The sequence below is a fragment of the Hippocampus guttulatus genome, chromosome 8, assembly GCF_054856545.1.
Source record: "Hippocampus guttulatus isolate MCC_2025c chromosome 8, RoL_Hgut_1.0, whole genome shotgun sequence".
Taxonomy (NCBI): Eukaryota; Metazoa; Chordata; class Actinopteri; order Syngnathiformes; family Syngnathidae; genus Hippocampus; species Hippocampus guttulatus.
This window is the reverse complement of record NC_141268.1, coordinates 3,839,770-3,864,724: the sequence shown is the minus strand read 5'-3', so window position 1 is coordinate 3,864,724 and position 24,955 is coordinate 3,839,770. Positions and strand designations below refer to the sequence as shown.

Genomic DNA, 24,955 nt, shown 5'->3' with positions numbered 1-24,955 from the left:
ATTGCAGAATTCACATCAAACCTTGTACTGTATTCTGAACCAATCTTCGTCGGGCCAGATTAAAAAGCCCAACGGGCCGGATCTGGCCCGCGGGCCGTAGTTTGCCCACCCCTGCTTTGGACAGTCAGCGGTGTACACTTTGAACACACTGACTACTACTACCAGAGGTGGGCATTGTCAGTCTGTCAGTGAGCTGACATCAGTATTTCAGGCCAACCCACATGAACCCAGTCTGTCCCTCGTCGGCGTCAGCCAGTCGGAGTCGAGAACATCATTTCCACGTCGCACGCAGGCACACAAGCAGACATGCAGCAAAATGAAGGGGGAAAAAAATCAAATAAAAACAACAGACTCAAACACGCTCAGCTGGGGATTGTTGAAATAAAAACAATAAGACACATGTCATTGCGGTCTGTGGGACTGAAAAGGTGTACATCAGTTTTATTTTTTTAATTTGGCTGCGTGTCAGGGGGGCCCAACCTGCGTGTGACGTCCTACTGGTAGGTCCATTGTCATGACGACTGACTGGGCAGACCTGAAATACTGGTGAAAGGTCACTCATGGACAAACCTCTGCAAACCACCATACACATTCACAATCACACCTTGTGAAGCGTTCAATTGATAGATTACGCGGATCATGACATTAACCGTTGATAGCGATTATGCATAAAATGCTCTATATATATATATATATATATATATATATATAAGAAGAGAGAGAGATAGGGTGGCCCGGTGTTCCAGTGGTTCAATTCCAGGTCCGGCCTCCCTGTGTGGAGTTTGCATGTTCTCCCCGGGCCCGTATGGGTTTTCTCTGGGTACTCTGGTTTCTTTCCACATTCCAAAAACATGCACGGCAGGCTGATTGAACACTCTAATTTGTCCCTAGGTGTGTGAGCATGGATGGTTGTTCGTCTATGTTTGCCCTGCGAATGGCTGGCAACCGGTTCAGGATGTCCCCTGCCTACTGCCCGAAGACAGCTGGGCTAGGCTTCAGCACCCCCGCGACCCTTGTGAGGATAACCAGATCGGAAGATGGATGGATATGTGTGTGTGTGTGTGTGTGTTTTTTCTCCAATGGGGCATTACGTTCTATTTTATTATACTGGTAGCAAAATACAGTTAATTGCTGGGTTGTATTGTTACAGCAAAGACTTTCAAATTTATAACAAAGGCTTACAGTGTATTGCCTCTGCGATAGGAAGACACAAATTCTAAAGTAAATTTTGTTATAGTTTCGATGTATGTGCTAGTTACAGAAGATGCTGCTCTCCACTCAGTTTAAAGGCATTTTGCCCATCTCCATTTTTATCTCCATCCCCTTCCAAACATTCCAAATGTGATAAATGAGAGGAGCAAAGGGTAGGATGATTGAGAGGAAAGGGAACACTTGCACATACAATGCGTGTGGCTTCAGAACTTCCTCGGCAAGCTTTTACCCACCTGCCGAGATAAGAGAGGCACTGTAAATTAGCACACACTAGGAGGGCCGTGAGCATGTGTGTGCGTGTACCTCAAACACTCTCTCTTTGCCTTGCCGCAGGTATCATAGATAAAGATGTGTCATTGATGAATGGGATTTTATTTCCCATCAACCTTTGCTGTGTGGGAAATGGAAAGTGCATCCCTGCCCCTAAATCATCAGATGAATAATGATAACAATAGGTAATGGTTTTCATTTCTTGGCACTGTTGTCTCAAACCGTTCAGTGCCTGTGGTGTGAATTTGTTTTATTTTTCACATCACCTCTGAAAAGTAATTTCTCGCTTCTATAAACGTCGGTGTTGATGCTGAATCTCGTTTTTGTATATTGTTTCATCATAAGGACATGCAGTCAAATTGTCAGGGCGGACACACTATCCATTTTTTCATCCTTAAATGAACTTGGCCAGCGATGTGGCCATCCCTTAATATAGTGTAGCTTCAAGCAGATTTTTGCATTGGTGACACCCCATAGATCGCAAGTTTGTGGTTTGATCTTCACAAATTTGGCTCATAGCATATATTAGTTAGGGTTTTTTTCCTCCATTATTTAATGACAAGCTCACCTATTTCCTATTTATGTATTCAGACCAAAACAAAATTTGTCATTAAGAATGTTGAGGTATATTGAGGCATTACATTTAGACATAAGTAGTGCTTTGCTACCGTATTGTGCCATCTATCGGCACATTTATTTTCCATCCCTTTTGGGAGAGCATCACATGATTCGCGGCAAGGCTCGGTCTCTGTCCCCTGGAAATTGTGGGGGTTCAGTGTGAATTACAGTATACATTAGCTTTATGTAATATGAATATGCTAGCTCTTGTCTGAAGAACTCTATTGCAAAATACAATGCATTCACCCAGAGCTATAAAAAAAATCAACATTCTGTCTCAGTATGAACATTACATGTTGAACAAAAACTGAAAAATTCCATCATGCTTTTGATGATAAAATCAGTCATACATTGACATGATATTGAGATGTAGCATAGTTTATCCATCCATTTTCCGAACCGCTTGATCCTCACTAGGGTCACGGTGGGTGCTGGAGCCTATCCCAGCCGTCTTCGGGCAGTAGGCGGGGGACACCCTGAATCAGTTGCCAGCCAATCACAGGGCACACAGAGACGAACAACCATCCACGCCCACACTCACACCTAGGGACAATTTAGAACGTCCAAACAGCCTGCCATGCATGTTTTTGGAATGAGGGAGGAAACCGGAGCACCCGGAGAAAACCCACGCAGGCCCGGGGAGAACATGCAAACTCCACACAGGGAGGCCGGAGCTGGAATCGAACCTGGTACCTCTGCACTGTGAAGCCGACGTGCTAACCACTGGACTACCGGGCCGCCCTAGCATAGTTTACTTTTGTTCAAAGTGTTATATGTCCAAAAGACATTTTAGGTTTTTCTTTTTATCTCCTTTCTAAAATTCCTTCTTGAGCTATTACCTTATTTTGGAGTCGCGGTTTGTTTGTACCAGTAATCCAAGCATCCGAGTTGCCTGGCACTTAATGCCACCGGTCAGGTAACCCAGAGCAAACAGGTCTTAGGGCAGTGGTTCTTAACCTTGTTAGAGGTACTGAACCCAACAAGTTCATATGCACATTCACCGAACCCATCATTAGTGAAAAATAAAAATATGATTTATTAAAAACAGAAAAAAGTAAACACAATTAGTATAAGTATAATGTATATGTGTGTTAATTGTACACAAAATGAATCAGCCAGTGATGGCCAAGTTATTAATTAGTTATGACACACCCACCCGCTATGACATACTAAATTTGACTCTATTCCATGTATCTCCAGTTTTGAGCTTGTTAAAAAGCTCATATGTGGCAGCCTCCCAGGCTGCATCAGCCCCAGCCAGAGTTCCGAAACGCTCTGGATGTTGTTGGCTGTCTTGTTTGGCACCTTTCTGCAACATCATCATGAGTCGTCATCCCATTGAGAGCCGTGTCTATGGATTGGCAGACAGGGGTAGTTGTCCCCATTTCTCAGAAGGAGGACCAACTTTGGGGTGTCACTGGGGTTTTCGTCCTGGCCATGCAACAGTGCGGAAGCTCAACACCAGAGGGCCCAAGTCCGATCCTTGAGCTCCCCACTTGAGTCTGTTTTATATGTCTCCCTCTCCCAACAAACATGATGCAAATGATCATTCAAAGGTCGAGGATGAGATCCTGCCCCAAGTGGAGGAGTTGCAGGGCATGGTCAATGGGACAACGGAGCCAGGGATCCATATTGTCTCCCTTGTCGCCAAAAATTTTGCAATGATAATCTGCCTGAGCATTCGTTTTTGATTGAAGGGGCATTAAGATGAAAAATCTTATATCGGCAAGTAACATTGCTTAAGAGCGCAATACCGGCATCACTGCTTACTTCTGTATATGTGTTTAAAAAGGTTAGTATTGTTTGATAGAGTCTTTAAGGGCAATTTTAAAAAGGATCGTAAATGTTACATAACATGCCTCGCTGATTTGGAACATCCTCCTTGCAATGGAGGGAGAGGTTACTGTGTATTATTTGCATCTGCAAGACCTTTTCCCTTGAGTCCAGCATACATGGGACAGGAGAAGAGAGCCAATCTCTCTTTTTCGTGAATGGATGCTACAGCTTCTTGTTGCTTCAAGCTTAGCTTGTGGCAGACGTGTGCACATTGCAGCATGACGTCTTTGATCCACTGGTGAAAATGACACTTTCATTCGCTCCTCTTTCATCTATAACTGCTTCAGACAACAAAGTGTATGCAGGAAAGTGGTTAAGAGTGCACGATTGTCTGTGTCTTATGTGTTGTTTTGCATTATTCAGTCTCTTTTTTTGTTAACTTTTCTTTTGATAGCGGCGCGGACACCCGCAGCGGCTCCTCTTGTTTTATGTTGAGCGGGAAGAAATTTCATCTGTGCTGTATGTTACACATACAGTACATTTGACAATAAAGTTTATCCAATCCAATACGTTAATGTGCCTGAAAAAGTCACAGAAATTGGTTGTGTAGTTTTTGCACAATTCCGCCTACAAACAAACGAATAATGGTATTTATGAGCTTTGGAACCAGAGAGAAAGTGTTTGAGTCCCACAGTGGACAATAAATTCCGAAGCGGTACCAGTCTTTATCCTGACTACTGTTGATGTACCCTTGAGCAAGGCAATGAACCCCGACACACTCCCCTTTCCTGCCTGCATGTGTGACGTCTGTTTTTCTGTGTTGTGTGAAATAAAAGCATGCTGTAGGGGGTAAATTAAACTTCCTTTTGAAGCAAATGAATATGTTTTAAAAATGGGATCAAAACAAAGCCTTTCCTTGATGTGCTTCCTAATGTCACATTTCTAAATTGTTTGTTCACAGACTCCTTTCAAGTCTGCATACTGTTCATCTGAAAAGGACATACACAGAGGTGTTTTCACAAGAGCTCTGAGTAGAAGCAATACTTCCTTATGTCAGCATGTCTCTTGTGTTTGGTCCGGAGGTGCTGATGCAATCAGAACATTGCCACAGGCTGTCCCGTGGACTGCTTATCTTATATTTCACATAAGTAACCTTGCTCATTTTCGGTGTGCCGCTGCTACAGAACATCGTATAAATCTGTTCTCGATCTATAATCATGGACTTCTTTCAGCATCACGTTTTCCCCTTCATTATTTGCGAGACGTTTTCCCATTGATCCCACTTCCCCACTATCAATTCTCCTGAAATATGGCTCCAATATTTATTTTAGTTTCTTGGGGGATCTCCTCCTCCACAGATGGCCTGGAGCTTCCAGGGGGCCGACGAAAGATGTTTTGGGTCAAACAACACATTATTTCCATCGAAGACACAATCTGCCACATGTGGACAGCTGTGTAGAGTCCGGTTATTTTGATAATATGGGGTGTTAGCAGAGTATTTGAGTTAAATGGATGTAAAACCTTTCACTATGGTGCAGAGATCATGTGTGGCCATTTTTTTTTTAGCTGCCCTCAGAATAAAGTCAAACTATCTTCTGACACTCACCATAACCCTATATATTCATTCATTCATCTTCCGAACCGCTTGATCCTCACGAGGGTCGCGGGGGGTGCTGGAGCCTATCCCAGCTGTCTCCGGGCAGTAGGCGGGGGACACCCTGAACTGGTTGCCAGCCAACGGCAGGGCACACAGAGACGAACAACCATTCACGCTCACACTCACACCTAGGGACAATTTAGAGTGTTCAATCAGCCTGCCACGCATATTTTTGGAATGTGGGAGGAAACCGGAGCACCTGGAGAAAACCCACGCAGGCACCGGGGAGAACATGCAAACTCCACACAGGGAGGCCGGAGTTGGAATCGAACCCGGTACCTCTGCACTGTGAAGCCGACGTGCTAACCACTGGAATACCGGGCCGCCCCATAACCCTATATATTTTATTTTAAATTGTGACAACTATGACCACTACGATCGCTCATGAAAATAATAAATTTTGATTGATAATTTTATATGGAGTGTATCTGTTGATGCAAAGATGCATAGAAGCGAATTTACAAAAATATTCACAGCTTTTCACAAAGATAATTCTGTTTAAAACGCAAACTGTTTTGTTTCTGAATGTGGAGTACTATTCCTGTACTCCATTATTCTAGTGCAGTGGTTCTTAACCTTAACTGTTCTAGTGGGATACAGGGCCAAAATCCTTAATTATTTGCCTTATCACTTTTAACAGAAAGCTGTGATGGAGCAGATTTTGAAAAGAAATACATTATATATTAAAACAATGTAACATTTCTGAATGGATTGCTTTTAATTTGTTTAATGAATTACAATATAGGAATATCCATTGAATAAGTGTCCATTTAATCTCACATTTTATTTCTTTTGTATCTGCCCATCCATCCATCCATCCATCATCCATCATCTGGACCGCTTCATCCTCATGAGTGTCGCAGGCGTGCTGGAGCGTATCCCAGCTGATTTAGGGCAATCAGTGGGGTACACCGTGAACTAATTGCCAGCAAATCGCAGGGCACACACAGAGCCAATCGCAGGGCACATATAGAGTGATCAATTAACTACTATGCATGTTTTTGTAATTTGTGATGAAACCGGAGTACCCAGAGAAAGCGCACAGAGGCATGGGGAGAACATGCAAACCCCACACAGGAAGGGTGGGGCCCAGAATCGAACCCATGACCTCTGCACTGAGAGGCTGCCATGCTAACCAATCAACCACCGTGCCGATCTTGTATATGCCCTTCCTTTTAAAAAGTATGGACACCCCTTACATAAATGGGTGCTGCTGACGAGACTCAGTTTCAGTCAGGAACGGGCATAATCGTGAAAGGCACAGATACTTTATCCACACCACCTGAATGGCAGACTCTTAACATATACCCCTAATGCCCCAAAAGGAGAGTTGTTTGTTTATTTATGTATGTATTTAAGTATGTATGTATGGATGCATTTATTTATGTTTTTATTTATTTATGCATTGTAATGAAATGCAAATGTACATACAGCACACCACTGGTATTTATTTTGTTCTGCAATGGTTAATACACCAGTAGAAGCTCTATAAAGTGCAATCATATTTTTTAAATAAAATATGTAATAATAAAATACATAGGGTTCATAAAAACGTTTGCATAGTTCTCAAATGAACACCTGATGCCTTACCTAGCTTTTATTTTGAAGGTGTCCCACGGAAGGTGGCCCATCGTGTCGCCTGACTTGACTTTAAATTGAGGCTGCACAGCCTAACTGCAGTAAAGCTGAGTGACTGAGCTGCATTATTTTAGTGCGCTGAATCGCGGTGACACACTTGAACTGCAGCGCAATATACCCCGTGTGTAATTCCGTCACAATATATATATATTTTATTGTTATCTGTTAATTTTCTAATGTAAGGTTAAACAAAACAACTGTAAAAATAAATAGAAAAAATGAATGTGAAAAATGATAATTACCATATTGGCCTGAATATAAGACGGCCCTGAATATAAGACGGCCCCTCTTTTTCAAGACTTTGAACACCAAATTCATTTTTATACAGAAAATAATTTCAGTACATCTGAAACAAATGATTATAACAATATATTTGAGAGAAAGGGCAGGCTATTTTGCCTCATTCAAATCTAAAGTGCAACCACATTCGGAAATGAATGGCTTCTGGTTTTTGAAATGTAAATTACATCATAACTTCTCCTCAGCTGCCGGTTAACCTGGCCGATCATCGACCCACCTTTCTCCAGATTGTCACTACGTTTCTCCATTTTCTCTTATCTATTATTTTCTTCTCTTTTCCTTGTTACCGCTATTTTTATTTTAATTCTTTGTGGCAGGGGTTGCCTGTGAAGTCAAGTTCAGCAATCGCTTCAATGATATCTGGCGCCATCTAGCGTCGTGAATGGGTATAATATCTAGACCCCGAATATAAGACGATCCCCACTTTTTCAGTCTTACTTAAATGCAAAAAACACAGTCTTATATTCGGGCCAATATGGTATTAATAGTTATATTAATTCTTATTGGTTGAATCTTAGGCTTAATATGAGTGGTTCAGAGACGACCAGTGAGCCATGTCAAATTTGCAGTGGCAGTAACTTATCAATAAGGATATCTGTCTTGGTCCCGCTGCTGATGATAATGTAAAAATGGCAATTAATTGATGGAGAAATACTGGATAGTTGGTGGTCTCTGTCACTGTGCTCCTGTGCAAGGTATTCTTCTTTCCCTCAGCTCAAGTGGCAGAGCAGAGTTTGCGTGGCTCTTTCATGCTGAATCCCTGCCTGCATGTCTGTAGTCTGGCTCTCTGTGTGGTGTCCAATACAAAGTATTTATACAACAGAGGGTAAGTTGAATATCCATTTAAGGAATTATTAAAAAAATTAAAAGTGAATTCAGTTAAATTCCTTTGCTTCTGTTTAAAATGGTAAAACTGTAAGAGCTCAAAGTCAAAGAGATGTGTGCATCAAAGCACTTTGTTATTTTGGATAGTTCTGCAGACAAATGTGATGTGGTAGACTAAGACATGAGCACTTTTATCAATAGCAATGGTGGGCACATTTGTGCACTTCCGTCATTTATCAGCAGCGGACCCGGAAATCCATCATCATGAGTCCGTCTTTCTTCAGTCTGGCCCAGTCCCTTCAGTATGTCAGTCCATCACCCCGTCATCATTATTTTTAACGCTCTTCATCACTAGATTACATTTTGTCACTGCTAATTTAGGACCGTTAATGAAAATTTGGTTTCAAGGGTAACAGCATACAATTTTATTCATTTACATAGAATTTGGACCACTTAACACATAAAATATACAAACACAATTCTAATGAAGTTGGGATGTTGTGTTAAATATAAATTAAAGCAGAATACATCCATCCATCCATCCATTACTTGATACGCTTATCCTACCAAGGGGTGTGTGCCTGTGACAGGACATGATAATGAAAGGGTGGCTAGCCTGCCACTGTGTACCGCCGCTCCATCAGACCATTTGACCTGTGGTATGGCCAGTTTACACTATGGCTTCACTTTCCTGCCTGAATATGGGCAACGGATAATAAGCTACTCCCGTTTTTAGATCTCCCGTTGTGTGTTATTTGAGTCATTACAAGTTGCACTTGATTCACATGGCATCCAAATACTTGTGAGCCTCACTGAGCGAGGGTGGGAGCATATGCAGCCCGCTCGTTGCCAGTTGCTCATGCCTGATCTACAGTAACTGCTTTGTCGATAACCGTATTGTATAATGTTAAGTGGGCTTGCACTTCTCTATTGATCTGAGGTGTGCATCCTCAGTATTCTTACCAGTCACTATATTTTCATAGTCTACTTCTGTCATCTTGTATTTGCTCTCATGTTACACTTTGTATTCAACCTTGCGACATGAATGATGAATACAATGATCCACTTCCATATTTTTTCATGCTGTTCATTTATGATTGACCTTGCCCTGAGACAAGGCTCATTGCATTCATAACATACTGTCATTATTTCCTGCCTGTCTCAATGGCACAAAAAAAATGTATGTTACACAAACGTACAGCACATTTGACAATAAAGTTGTATTCAATTCAAATCAATTCAATTCAAACAATTCTTTAAAAGCCTGATGTTGCCTTGTGGGAAATTGGATGTCGCTCCAGTTTCTGAGTACGGAAACAATTATTATTATTATTATTTCTTTTTAATATTGCAACTGATAGGTGCAACCATGTCGACTTATTTATTTTTCTTCTTTTTTTAGCCCTCCTCATTTTCATGAAAAAGTAACACTCATGAAATTGAAAAAAACGCAGCTTACTCCCCAGGTCATTCCTCATATAATGCATTTCAGTTGGGTTTCTAAGATAGATTGAGATCACAGTGTGCTCTGAACATTACCTTATAACTAACCCAGTTTGTTCAGCTTCCTCCCCACATTTTCCCTCTGTTGCACTGATTTAGATGAAAGGCAGCATGTGTGTTGCAACTGTGGCAAGCAGCACTACAATGTCTGGCCTTCTACAATGGACAACCATTGTCCAGCTTTGACAGAGGACAGGGAATTTGAAGCTATAGTGTTGTGGACTCGTGAGAGAGAAACTGCATCAGACCTTCTTGATGTCTTCATTCTTTGCTCTTAGCAAGGACGGTTGCGCCGTAGGGTGCATTTGTTGTACGTTTTCACAAAAAAGCCTTGCTTGTGTCACTTCAGATCTGTCACTCCCTCGGGGGCGGATCACTGCCTGCTGGGCCCAGTTTTTGCAACACTCTCAGCGGGGTCATGACAGCATTGTCAGCTCTCCCAGAGTACTGCCTACTTTACATTTTCATCCTGAAGCAGCAGAATTGTCCCAGGAGACACTTGGCACTGCATGAAAGCAGTCCGAGGTATTCTGTCCAGGCACTTGTATTTTTTTAACCATTGTTTGATAACAAGAGACTTCTGTGACATGTGATCCTTGACAGATCTGTTCACAACTGATTAAACCGTTCTGCCCAAAGTGGAAGAAAAAAGGTCTTTCATAAACATGCTTTGGAATGAAACCATCTGCTGAGATCTGAAGCTTGTGTCTAAGTGTCCTTGAAACAAGACTGTCAACCACTTATTTCCTGCAATGAGATCGTTGCTTGAGAGCCACTGCCATCTGTGTTTGAGTGTATTTATGTATACAGTAGGTGAATGACAGGAAGGGTAATACTGTTGAGTGCTTTTGACAATACAACCACTTACATGCAGTCCATTTAACAGTGTGTTGGAGTGTCCTACATGCTCTTCACACACTAAAATACAGTAAGAACTGGAAAAAAAATGTTTATCTATATTTACTTGCTGTGTATATATATATATATATATATATATATAATTTTTTTTAATAAGATAAATGTAAAGTAAAGACATTCATCTTGTATGTCGGCTGTTTTATAAATAGCCCATACTGGAACGTGACCTTCAAGGGCTGGAATCAACCACCTCCTGTGTTTATGATGATTGTTCCAGTTTGATTAAGTCTCTTTTTTTTCTAGAATGGCTTCATTAAAATCAGTAAATATTTCAGGTATTATACACTGACGGTTTTAGTTAGAATAAGTTGTTGCCATTTTGCAAGGCACATTGTCCAGTGTGTGCATATATCAGAAAGAGATAGTTGACATATGTATGTATATATATGAAGGGATGATGTGAAATGTTTTATTTTCCTTCCTGATTGTGTTGTGCTTTCTGCCATTTTTTAAACACTATTGAGCAGGGATATGACTGGCAAGGCACTGACTCATCTGGAGTGTATATGTGGGTGCACCACAACAGACATCAATCAACATCTCAATAACTCGTCATGTACCCTTGAGCATCAATTACAGCTTGACAACGACGTCTCATGCTGTTCACAAGTCGACTTATTGTCGGCTGAGACACGGCATCCCACTCTTCTTGAAGGGCAGCCCTCAGGTCTGTGATGTTCTGAGGTGCAAGAGTTCCGAGGCTCAACACGACGTCTCAGCTGATCCCACATGTTTTCAATCGGATTCAGGTCTGGAGAAAGTGCAGGCCATTCCATTTGAGATAAACTAGTCTCCAACAGCTGTTCTCTGATTATGCAAACTCAAAGAGCTGGAGCATTGTCGTCAATGAAGATGAAATTAGGCCAGTGTTGTTCATTTAGGGGCACAATCACTGGGTTAATCATGTTATTCAGCTTTCTCACTGTACCATTCACAAAGTGTAGGGCAGTTCTGTACTAACCGGACACACTTGCCCACACTAACATTGTCACCACCAAAAGCTTGTCTGATGACAACAGTGGCGGATGCGTAGCGCTCTCCTTGACGTCTCCAACATTGTTGACGGCTATCATTTCTGCTTAGCGTGAATCGATTTTCATTCGAGAACAGCACTGAGGCCCACTGGTCCCTCGTCCAGCTTAATGCTCCTCGCCCCATGCAAGAGAAGCCTGTACCTGGTGGTGTGGTCAGGCCACGCTGATGTAAACAGTTGTGAATGGTCTGACATGACACGTTTCTCACCTCCCTTAAACGTGCCTCATTCTCCGGTGTCTCAGAGCATTGTTCACGGCGGTCATCAGCATTGGATGTGGCCAAAGGACATCCACCACTACATCTTACTCTCATTCTTCCAGTCTCTCGGTGTGTGTGTTTGTTTGTGTGTGTGTGTGCTCACGGGGATCGACGGTTGAGCACGTCCGCCTCACAATGCAGAATTGCGGGGTTCGATTCTGGCTCTGGCCTTCCTTTGCCTGTGTGGATTTTTTTTTCCGGGTACTCCAGTTTCCACCCACATTCCAAGAACATGCATGGCAGGTGAATGGAGCACTATAAATTGTCCCTCATGTGAGTGTGAGCGCGAATGGTTGTTCGTCAAAGCGTGCTCTTGGCTGGCAACGAGTTGATGAGTACCCCACCTACAGCGGGGATAGGCTGCAGCACGCCCACGACCCTTGTGAGCATCAGCGGATTAGAAGATTGATATATCTGTATAAGGCGGCCCGGTAGTCCAGTGGTTAGCACGTCGACTTCACAGTGCAGAGGTTCGATTCGGGCTCGGCCTCTCTGTGTGGTGTTTGCATGTTCTCCCCGGGCCTGCGTGGGTTTTCTCCGGGTACTCTGGTTTCCTCCCACATTCCAAAGACATGCATGGTAGGCTGATTAGGTGCAAGTGTGGGCGAGGGTGGTTGTTCATCTCTGTGATCCCTGCAATTGGCCGGCAACCGATTCAGGGTGTCTCCCGCATACTGCCCGAAGACAGCTGGGATAAGCTCCAGCACCCCCTGCGACCCTAGTGAGGATTAAGCGGTTCAGAAAATGAATGAATGATATATCGGTATAGATATATATCTTTATAGATAGATAGATCTCCATCCATCCATTTTCAAAGACAGTCTCGTTTGGCCTGACCAATTTCCTGTTAATATTGTCATGGCAAACTGGAAATGTTTTTTTAAGGTAGATAAGACTGTCAACAGCACAGTGTGATTTGTTTTGAAATGTCAGATTTGTATTCTATGTACAAAACAACAAGAGTATAGAGCTCTTGTTGTGTTTAGACTACTCTATAAATAGAGTTGAGTGTTGTGAAGATGCCTTTTATCCAAAATATATGTGATCATCCAATCCCTTTACTCAGAGTTGTCAAACTCATTTTTGTCGCGGGCCAGATTTTAGTTACAATTTCCCTTGGAGGGCTGTTATGACTGAAACCATGTAAGGAAGTCAAGAAATAACGGTGTATTCACCATTTGTTTAAGTTACTGTAATGAAGGGTTTGGTAACAAGAAAATGCTGACAGTATCACTCTTATTTATTACAAATGACACTTTGAAATTATGGGAGAGATTTTAGCAGCATCATGAAAGTTGACAACTTTGACTTGCTTTTGCGGGCCACAGAAAATGATGTGGCGGGCCTTGAGTTTGACACCTGTGCCTTTACTGATATACAGAAAATAATATCATATTTGGGGTCTAATGTCACAGGTCCAGATTGTTGGAATCTTAGAATATTTAGTAACGTTTGCTTGTATATTTAGCTTTCACATAAAATTAGCCCTATATCCATCCTCCCAACACACACACACACACTTCCTTCGAACCATTTGTAATAATGATACATTGAAGTGTCAGTCCTGCAGATGGCCTGATTTTTCACAACAGTGAACTGATAGTGCTTCCCCGAACACTAACACTTTACATTACATCACATCTGTGTTCGATCACTCTAATACAGTGTTTTTCAATCTTTTTTGAGCCAAGGCACATTTCTGTCATTGAAAAAAATCCCGCGGCACACCACGACCTGAAAATGTGAAAAAAGCTTATTTTAACAATTAAGTGTTATATTGTTACTATAAGCGTTTTTTTTTTAAACATTGAAAATTAATGCAATATTATTGCACATTGAATAAGAAGCAAATCAACATCAATCCAATATTTGGTAGATTCGTTTTAATGGCAAGTAAAATGTAGTCAATTAGAACTTAAACTTTCTCAGGGTCTGATTTTTTTCTGTGTACCAGCGATTCTTTTTCTTCTCGCGGTCGTTTGCCCTCTCCCGTAATATTGCACCAATCCCTTTTCCCATCTTGAGTCTTTGTATAATTCCAACATCATTCAAATGACTTTTCTGCTGAATACGTCGCTTGAGGTAGTCCAGCTTCCATTGAGTCCGTATTTTTCCATCGTAAAATTGGCTTACAGCTTAAGCTGTGCTGCATGTTTTGGAGAGCAGACCTTTCTCACTCGTAAAAGAAAATATCTCACCCAGTTTCACTGGTTGTTCTTCTATTTGCACATACTATGACAGCCATTCCAACTTAAAAGAACCGCAGGTCATTCTTTTTTGGTTTGGGGAGTCGACGTATCACTAGTGATGGGACGAGCGACACTGGTGCATCAGCACAGTGCTGAGAGCTCAAGAGTGAAACCCCGTAGCGGTGCATGTATTGCTTTAAGAATCACGTGACCAGTACAGGTACTGAATCCTTTGAATGTGCAGCGCCAAAGTGTGTTTATAAGGAAACAAACTGTATCAACATGTCGTGGGTTTGTTGGCTGGAGTTTTGCGAAATTATGGATTGTTCTCAGAGGTTTTCCCCAGTGTGGAATAATTTTGATCTTGGTAAAACTTTCTCTCCTTTGAGCATTGTTTAATGTTATATACAGTACTTTTTTTTTACGGTGGCACATTCCACCCACTTTATCAGTTTATCAAGTGAATGACCTGTAATACATATGATAGTCAGTTAAAGAGCCTTACAGTTGCTTTATTCATTTGATCTTATAATTGCGAGATCCTCCATAATTGAAGTCCAACGCTGCCTGTCAGAAGCAAACACACCCAGAAACCAAGACCCTTTATAATATTGGAAATGGAACCAGAAAACATATCCACATCTGCATCAACACAGTGCTGACACAGTTTGTGAAGTGTGCAGTGTTTTATAAAAAATAAAATATAACATATGTTGATACCTCAACACTCCTTGAGGTATCATCGTCCCATCACTACGTATCACAGTCACTGCCCGGTCGTTTCGCCATGATAATGGATTAGCATTAGCGTCACTTATCACCGCCGCACTGTTATTGTTATGGAGCAGAGAACCTGCTGCGCAAGTACTGTACTGTCAATGCCGTGATTGGCTGCAGAGCGTCATTGCATTGTATCGTGTGATTGGCTGATCACCTGTCACTCACCGAATTACACAGCAAATTGATACAGAAAAAAGTTATCTAATTCATTTGCAGTGCGTTCAATGCGGTGGATAGGCTTTCTTCTGCGCTGAGTGTGCGACCAGTGTTCATTTGCGCAGCTTCGAGGGAACATTGGTGCCGTTGCATCTCCAGTAAACCTAAATCTAAATGAAAGATACTTTTATTGTCTTGCCTCGCGTCGGAAACTTTGCTTGTCTCCAAGCATAAGGCAATTTCCTAGCTGCTGCTGCTCCCTACCGGCATGGAAGAGTACTACATGATTATTCTTTCAGGCGATCGACCGCACTGGCATTCATGTTGTATAATTTCCCACAGCACACCTGGGTGCCACGGCACAGGGTTTGAAAAACACTGCTCTAATAACAACATAAACCTTTACACAAGGAATAAGGAAGGAGAAGTTTGACTTTTTTTTCCAAACTTCATTTGGTAGTCTGCATGTTTGATTGAGACGAAATACAGTGCAAAGACAGTTCTGATATTATGCATAGCAGTATTTGTAGAATAGCTCTCCTCTGTCATCACCTTTGGAGCTGGGGAATTGATCTTGACGGTGAATGCAGGAAAATCATAATTTATATTTTACAAATGTTAATGTTACAAGTCAATCCTGGCAGGATAGACTCATAAGATATTGGAGGGATAATATGCATGATGCAAACCCACTGTTTATACAGAATGTCTTCTCAGGGTAAAACACACTCTTGGGGATGTTTATCTTAAGGGTGTAAAAAAACATTTTTACATTTGGTGTAAAATAAGATGATAGGAGTAAGCCATCATTGTTGCTCAACCAGAACTGTATTTATTTTGCACATGTGCATAACACTTCTGGCACCTGAGGAACAGAATTTCAACCCAGAGGCAGACACTGTACACCTAAGTGGAAAAACAGAGAGTCTATATTTCCAAAATTACAATGTATACAACAGAACACAAAAATACAATGTAACAGAGATCAGGGCTGAATGCATAAGGAATGGAAGAAAGCTTGATGTCGTGACCACATTTTAAATACCTAGATGCCCAATCCTATATTGTATGACAATTTAAAGTGACAAAATAAAACACCAGAGCAAGTGACAACATCAATGATCCAACCTAAAACGCAATAACAACAGCTTCAGACACTTTCTGTCTAAGAGTACATGCCACAACAATTAATACATCCCAGAGGAACCATAACAGCCCAAAATAAAATCCCTGGCCACTGAGGATTTTTTAAATTTAATTTATGCCCAGAAAGGATAGAAACACTCTTCCACTGGAATTGTGTATTTTCTCAGTACTTGTATCTGTCCTATGGTAATGAATTTTAACATTAAGTAAAGCCTCCAGTGGTTTTCTTGACATTGTCAAACTCAAGTTAACATTGGAGCTACAACCCATCCATCCATTGTCCAATTCTCTTTGTCCTCACAAGGGTCGCGGAGGGTGCCGAAGCCTATCCCAGCTGTCTTCGGGCAGTAGGCGGGGGACACCCTGAACTGGTTGCCAGCCAATCGCAGGGCACACAGAGACGAACAACCATCCGCGCTCACACTCACGCCAAGAGACAATTTAGAGTGTTCAATCCGCCTGCCATGCATGTTTTTGGAATGTAGGAAGAAACCGGAGTACCCGGAGAAAACCCACGCAGGCACGGGGGAGAACATGCAAACTCCACACAAGAAGGCTGGAGCCAAGATCGAACCCACAACCTCTGCACTGTGAGGTCGACGCGCTAACCACTTATCACGGGGCCGTCAAGAAGTCCAGAATGCTCTTCGCACATGCCGTGACCCAGAATCGAACCGGGGTTGCTGCGGCCACAGCGTAGGCTACTAACCACTGTACGATCACGGCCCTGAGCTACAACTCCTTGAAGAAAATTATAACGTTACATTGATTGTTATTTGCATGAATAAGCAAATAAGCATCATGTTTGGAGGACAAAGAATCAGATCGGAAAGGATACCTTATTAAAATATTGCTTCCTGCTCTCATACAGTGCAGCTGCTTTGCTTCTCGTGCTTAGATTTTTCTGCTGACAAGATTTTTTTTTTCTTCCGAAGAAACAAGAAGCAATTACTCCGGGATATTTTTATATGGGTGGGATTTATTATTTATTTATTTTTGAGATACAGTCGGTTGTAGCCCGCAAATTAGCACAAGACGTCTTTTCCACTGAAGACTATTCTAAACTTTATCAGAAGATGGCAAAACTGGCGACAAAAATGCACCACCATGGAGTGCTGCGAGTTTCTTTAGCCAGTAGGTGTGGACCATGTCCGGGCCTGGTGCTGTCCAGTTCTTCATATCTGAGACTCTTTCCTGTATGTCTTGCACTGTGATGGTAACTGGTTCTGTTCAGGGAGGTTGCTGTGCTCCTCTCTCAGGGTCACCAGCCATTGTGCACTGCTGTTATGTGCAACCTCCTTCTCCCATATGCCTTTCCAGTACCTTTCAGTTTCCAGTCTTGGTGGGTCAGCTCTGTTGTTAGGACCCTGCCACTGAGCGTACACTTTCGCAGGTTGTGTTGCGAACAGCCTGTTTATTCGTCTGGCCTCATTCTCTTTCGTGTACCGCTTTAGGCGGCTGGACAAGGCTTGGAGCCTTTGTTTGGCAGTTTCGAGTGCTTCAGGTATGGTCATCTGGATGTACCTCTCGGGTATCGGCCTTTTCATCACACCTCTCTGGGCCTCCGTCAATTGACTCGCATCTTTCCGAGCCGCCTTGATCTTAGCCTCCAACCGTCTTTTCCGTGGTGGGTAACGTATCTCATGGCTCCCATGGTTGCTCTTATAGCCAAGCATCTCTAGGATCACTGATGCTGAAGCGTATATCAGCTCATTGGTTTCCGTGATTGTTACGGTAGGGATTGCCCTCAGTGCTGAATTCACGCTTTCCATGAGACTTTCAGGCGGTACTTCACATAGCCGTTGTAATCGGTTTCTAGGTTGCCCAGCTTTCATTCTCGCCATGATCTTAGCTTTCAGGTCAGTTGCTGCCTCGCTCAGCATTTCATTCATTTTCTGAATTCCACACCTTCATTCATGAAATGCCATCACCAGTGTATTTAATGTCATTATTGTCCCTTTCTGTCATGAAACCTAAGTCACATCATTACAGCAAATACCTTGGTTCAGGATATTGTAATTGTTGAGTAGGTGCTTTCCACTGACTTATTTGCAAAGCACAACTATCCACTCCATAGCTATAACAAAATCTAGTTAACATAAAAAGGATCTGTTCTTGCAGTTGGGTGATCTCAGGGAACTTTAGATTTACCACACTGTCTACGTCAGGCTGCTTGACAATTGTTTACGATGCAAATGATTTAAAAAAAAAGCCACCCAAGCTTTTTATGTGAGGATTATCTCGCAAAAGAAACAGGATCAAAGTTGTGTATTGCCAGTGTTGCTGTTGGCATGACCAAAATTACTCCTGGCGTGGGAGACAGGAATGTGTTCCCTTACATTGCAAATGATATTGTGCATGCTGAGCAAATATGCATTTTGCACACACAACTGTCAATAATGTATTTCTCACACTGTGTGCATAGAAATGTGTGTCATGCCTCTACATCACCATGACAACAAACTACCCGAGGAGTGTTTGACCAGTGATTGTGTTTCTGTGGGTTTCACAGAAGCGGGTGTATCGACAACTCGCCATTCATGTCCAATTCACAATAGTATTGACCATCTTATGTTTTGTGCAAAACATAAAATAATAATTGACATGACGTTTACTGTAAGGCATCTGTGTTCAATAAATTAAATAAAGATGTAGAAATAATTTAATTCAACCTGTGAATTAACTCCATGAAGCAGATTTTTGGTGCTTTCGAGATAAGCCTCTGATAAAGCCTCAAATAAACACTTAAGTATCTCACGCAGATTATTTGTCTGCACAATAGAAATGTGTAAAGAAATGACTAAAATAATGTTGAAACAATATTGATTACTTTCAATTGAAATTCAAATACCAATGACACACAACCTTTAAGTCTTCGAATTTAAGTTCCACACAAGTTGAATTTAATATGTGACAAAGAGCGACCTAAATTCAGGAAATTGTTTCTGACACATCGTGCTATTTCCATCTGTATTTCTGATCAGTTTCTCGCACAGTCCAGACATTGGAGTTGCGTCTTATAAAGCTTGTAGCTTTAATCACTTGCTATTTAAAGTACAAACCATTATCAAAATGTTGTGTGAAATGTAAACAAAACAGAAAACAATCATTTGGCATCCTTTTCAAACTATATTCCATTGAAAACATTACATAGATGAGACATCAAAAAAAATAATAACATTCAATCATTTTGAACATAAAATATCTTGTCTCTGTCGTGTATTCATTGACTATTGGTCAAAAAGGATTTGCAAATGATTTCATTCTATTTTTATTTACACATTACACAAACTCCCAACTTCATTGGAAATGGGTTTGGAAAATTCATTTGTTGCTCGATCGGGAGTAATAGAATAAAATGTGCCATTCGACCAAGGGTGGGGAACTTCAGTCTATGAGGGCCACAAGCCTGCATGTTTTAGCTGTTTCCCTCCTCCCGCACCCCTGATTTAAACGATCAGGATCGTTTACAGGCTTATAAATATATATATTTACACACACACACACACACGTATATATGCATAATGATTAAAAGCAGTGTACCAGCATGATGTCTGCACAGTTTACCAAGTAAATGGGTGTACGTACACCTTTCATTTTACACAGCTGGAAACATTATGTTTGGCAGTGCTGTTGAAGTGGGGAGCATTCCTAAGATATAATTCTTAGATTTGTATTTCAAAAACTACAATAATCTCTGTGTATTGTACTGTCATGCCTTAAAATTCAATCATGCTTCTTCATTTAATTGTTGTGTGTGCGTGTTTTTTTTTTTCTAATCAAAAAATAAATTGCATTTTTGTTAGACGTTCATCATGTTCAAATCTATCTACATATGAGTCATAACTTCCTCACATAAAGGTCTCACCTCCAGCTGTGGAAAAAGATTTGAATTCAGCAAGTCTCAGTGCTGCACTGCGGAAATCCAAACAGCAGAGGGTAAAAGGTCATGCATAATGTTCACTCTCAGTAACACCTTAAGGCTGTGAGGATTACTGAGTCAGTTCCTCTGGTACTTCTCTTCTTCCATTCGAGATGTTTTGAAAAAAAATATACAATTGTAGACTGAGTTGACGTGTGATGAGTCTAGGTAATTGTTCGTGAGAAAGGCAAATATGTCAACATGGTGAATCTAGGGTCTGAAATCAAATAAATCACTTAGGATAGCTTCGTAAAATGCATGCCAAAGGTGGAAGGACATTTTTGGTTGCCCGAGGGCTAGGCTATTAAAGTTGATTGATAATGTTGATTGACGTTTGCATCAAAGAAAATATTTCTTTGTTTTCATTCCATTGTACAATATTGCATTGTATTGTATCATAATTATATCCATCCATCCATCCATTTTCCGAACCGCTTGATCCTCACTATGGTCGCGGGGGGTGCTGGAGCCTATCCCAGCCGTCTCCGGGCAGTAGGCGGGGGACACCCTGAATCAGTTGCCAGCCAATCGCAGGGCACACAGAGACGAACAACCATCCATGCCCACACTCACACCTAGGGACAATTTAGAGCGTCCAATCAGCCTGCCATGCATGTTTTTTGGAATGTGGGAGGAAACCGGAGTACCCGGAGAAAACCCACGCAGGCCCGGGGAGAACATGCAAACTCCACACAGGGAGGCCGGAGCTGGAATCGAACCCGGTACCTCTGCACTGTGAAGCCGACGTGCTAACCACTGGACTACCGGGATCATAATTATAAATAAATAAATTAATAAAGCTGTTGTGATTCTAAGTTCATGATAATACAGTCATACCTCGGTTTTTGACCATAATCAATTCCAGAAGGCTGTTCGAAAAGCGATTTGTTCGAAATACGAAACAATTTTTTTAGCCCATTATTAGAGGCTAATACACTATGCAGAAATAACATAAAAACAGACAGATTTGTGTAAATCACGACAAACACGTCTGCTCACAATGAACGCTACACGAGGTGTCAGGAAGCCGAGAGGAGTTAAGTGGCATCGGGTTTGCTCAGTTTGGTCCAAAACCGTTTTTTCTCGAATTTTCTGGTCGAAAACCGATTTGGTCAAGAACAGAGATGCTCGAACACCGAGATTTGACTATATTAAAAACATGGACCTTTCTACATCATGGTAAAATGACAATGTATGTTATTTGCTAAAAATAATTTGCCCCTTGCAATGATATTTGAGGGTTGCATTTAGTGGCAAGAAGTGGTTAATGTTGATTAGGACTGAAGGTCAATTTGAGGAAAAAGACTTAAGTGTGAGATGCATTTGGCAAGAGCTTCAATTTCTTCTAATTCCAACTAAATTTCTGGTTAGAAGGCCAAACGGCCATGACTAATGCGTTTTAAGTAGAGCTGTCAAACGATTAAAATATTTAATCTAATTAAAAATCCAACTGTCATAATTAACTCAAATGAATTTAAAAAATTTATCGTGATTACTCACACATTTTTTATCGTTTCTGAATTTCCTTTTACATTTTTTGTCCTATTTTTCCCCATTTTAATGCTCTCATCAACATGGAATCATGAATCAGTTTTCTATGTGCCAAATGCAAATATTTACTGAAATAACAATTTCGATTTTCAATTTTACATGAACATTTTTCACTTGGAGCAGTTATTCACACATAATCTCTCACACAATATTACTGTTCATCAACAACAGTGAAAAAAATATTTTGTCACACAACAGCTGCTTTAACAGCTTTTTTTATGAAATCAAAACAGAGCAATATATCATTATAAAGTGCACATCTAAGGTAAACTAGTACTCAGCCTATAGTGGATTTAAACCGTGGCTGCATACTTCGTTTTTCTCAAGTTTGCTTTGAACACAGCAGTCTGTTTCTGTATGTTTGTTAAAGAATAACGAGACACCGGACACCAGTGTTCATTATGTGCCTCTGTATTCAAAACTGCCGACCGTACAAACAAGCGCACGCACTTCCCCCGTGCTGCTGGGGCAACCCATTCTGAAAGAGGGGGGGTTCACTCCCCCTACCACAGTCAGGCTATGTTGATTGTGTTGGTCCTTCTTGCGCGGAAGTCTCTCTACGGTTTTGTGTAGACCAGTCTTCCTCAACTGGTGGACCGCGATCCACGACCGGACCGCCGACCTCCTCTGTCCGGACCCTCGGCAAATTGTATAAAATAATAAATTATAAAGTGATTTTTACGTTATACATTTTATATTTTTAGACTATAATCTGCGCATTACCGCGATCGCTTGTTAAAATTATCCGTTGTATTCTTTGCGTGCACTAACAGATGTATTGCAGTGGACCGCAGCAGCGTGACTGTGTGTGTATAATGTTTTGACTAACTGGAGACCCTGGCTGAGCAGGGCATGTCGGCGATAACGATGCGCTGATTGGCTCCTCCGAACTTAAGGTGTGCCCATACATAAGCGTCAGCACGCGTTTATCCCAATACACACACATTCAAAATGGATGATTGTGTTGGGAAACAGACGCATGCGCGACGCCACAGTGTGCTCACAGCTTCAGCCCAGGAGAGCCGCACACAGACAATTAGACAAGACGAATCGCGGGAGGTTTCGATTGTGTGCAGTTTTGCTCCCGTCTACCCGGGGATCTTTGCAGCTGTTTAACAGCAGAATAGTGCAACATGGTAAATGAACATCCCAATGGCGTCCTCAAATAATATTTGCATGCCTCAGACATTGCATTCACCTTTAGTGGAAGAACAGCACTGCACATTCGTGTGCTCCCTTGTGTCAGTATTTAAAATGGTTCTTAACTCCTCTTCTGATATATTTTTCAGTGATTTCAGAGGGGATGTGAAAAGGGGAATTGTACAAATGAAAAGGATATTTTTGTTTTCATGTTTAGTATTTATTTTGGTAAAATTTGTATTTTGTTTTGCTTTTGTTAAATTAAGGGAAAAAGAGACAACTACTGTTTAACAAAATTAAAGTAAAATTGTCTTATTTCCCTAAAAGGGCTATTTATATTATTAAGCGGGCACAACTTAACAAAATATAAGAGTTCCTGTGCCTCAACACAATACCTCTCATTATTTGCTGTGTACTGGCAAAGTGAATAATTGTTATTTTCACGCACCCCATTATTGGTTGGTTGTGAGGAGTGTTGATTTGTATAAGCTTGGCTTGACCATACTAAATGGGCATATCGCCCTGCTCCCCAATGACCGCCGTGCATGGGACCGGACCTTGGTCTTATTAAAAAAAAAAAAAAGTGGACCGACAGCATTTTTCGTTGAGGACCACTGGTGTAGACCTCATTTCGGATGACTACACTTGGTTCGATTACAACACTGGAGACGTTTTATTTTTGCTAGGTCACTACCACTGTAGCGCACTGTCAATGTCAGACGAACACAGAGAAGCTCCACCCGCTCTATTTATATGGACACAGAACACTGTAACCTTCCACACAAAATAGTTCCAAACAAGTAACAATCGCGTCAGTGGCATACATCGTATACCTGTATGATACAGGTAACTTTGGTCTTGTCAGTGGAGCAATCTGGCAATTTTTTAAAAGTAAACTTTCCATTCGTAAACTCTTTAAGTATCCGTTTTCGGTGTCTCGTGCTGCCGTGGCTGGCAAAACAGAAATGGGCGTGGACTTCTGCAGTGCGCTTGTTGTTTTGTTTCTGGTGTATTTATAGAGCAACGTAACATCCGCTTGTGACGTGTGCCGCGTTAATCTCGCGAGAAAAAATTTAATCCCGTTAAAATTCATTTAAATTAATGCCAATAAAAACGCGCTAAACTGACAGCTTTAGTTTTAAGTTGTTGAGATGCAACCTACCTCATGTTGTACATTGTGTAATTGTTTATTGTCGGAGTCTTTCACCCAAAAATGGTGTGCATCAGTGTTGGACGTGTGGACTGTAAAGGCTGTTGAAAATTGATCTTCTCCTCAAGTCTTTCTAAACAAGGAGGAAAACCTTTAGGAGTTGTTACACTGACTACTTCACGGGATTCGCCTATGGCGGGTTCTTTTTGGAACGTCACCCCCGTGATAAACGAGGGTCCACTGTACTGTTATTTGGCATGACTTAACGGGCTTAGCTTTGTTCTGCAAAAATTTACTGCTATAATTTTCCAAAATATTGTATTGAAACTAACACTTTTTTTTGCTTTGTGCTCTCTGACAGATGCAAATCTACATGTACAACTCTGATGACTTCGACAGCCTCAGTACTGCACTTAGGGAGAAGAGAATCATCGCAGCTATGGCAATTTTCCTTCAGGTTAGAGTTATTTTTGTTCCCCTCAATCGTTATTATTCCACATGGTAAATGTGTGCTTGAGTGTGAAAGCTAACAGATGCATCATTTCTCATCAAACGCACACAGTTCTGTCTTGATTATCTCTGCTTAATAATAGAGGTGCTTGAGCCTTGTAGACTCAATTTCCAAGGGAGGTTTACAATGTTGTTGTTTGACAGCAAACATTGATATCTCATTGAGTTGTTTCGTGTGAAGGGGATGTCATTAATATTTGTTATTTGTAGGCTTGTGAAGCCCTTTGAGACTTTTCAGTGATTAAGGGCTAAATACATAAATTTGGCTTGACTTTGACTTGAATGTGACATAGTCTTATGTGGGTATTTTCATGAAGAAGAGAAAAGATAAACAGTGCACATAATGCCATATTTTTTACTTGGTCTGCACTATTTAATTCATTTAGAGAAATCTGGGGGGG

The 24,955-nt window shown here is 41.4% G+C and overlaps 1 protein-coding gene across 3 annotated transcripts in view; it reads left to right on the top strand.

The window, feature by feature from the left end:
• LOC147200870 (receptor-type tyrosine-protein phosphatase gamma-like) overlaps positions 1 to 24,955 on the top strand; it is a 365,530-nt gene that overhangs the window by 203,494 nt on the left and 137,081 nt on the right. For all 3 annotated transcript variants that reach the window (XM_086118198.1, XM_086118200.1, XM_086118199.1), the window contains one exon: positions 24,406 to 24,501. In XM_086118198.1, coding sequence (XP_085974324.1) covers positions 24,406 to 24,501 — 96 coding nt within the window. The remainder of the gene's footprint in view (positions 1 to 24,405; positions 24,502 to 24,955) is intronic.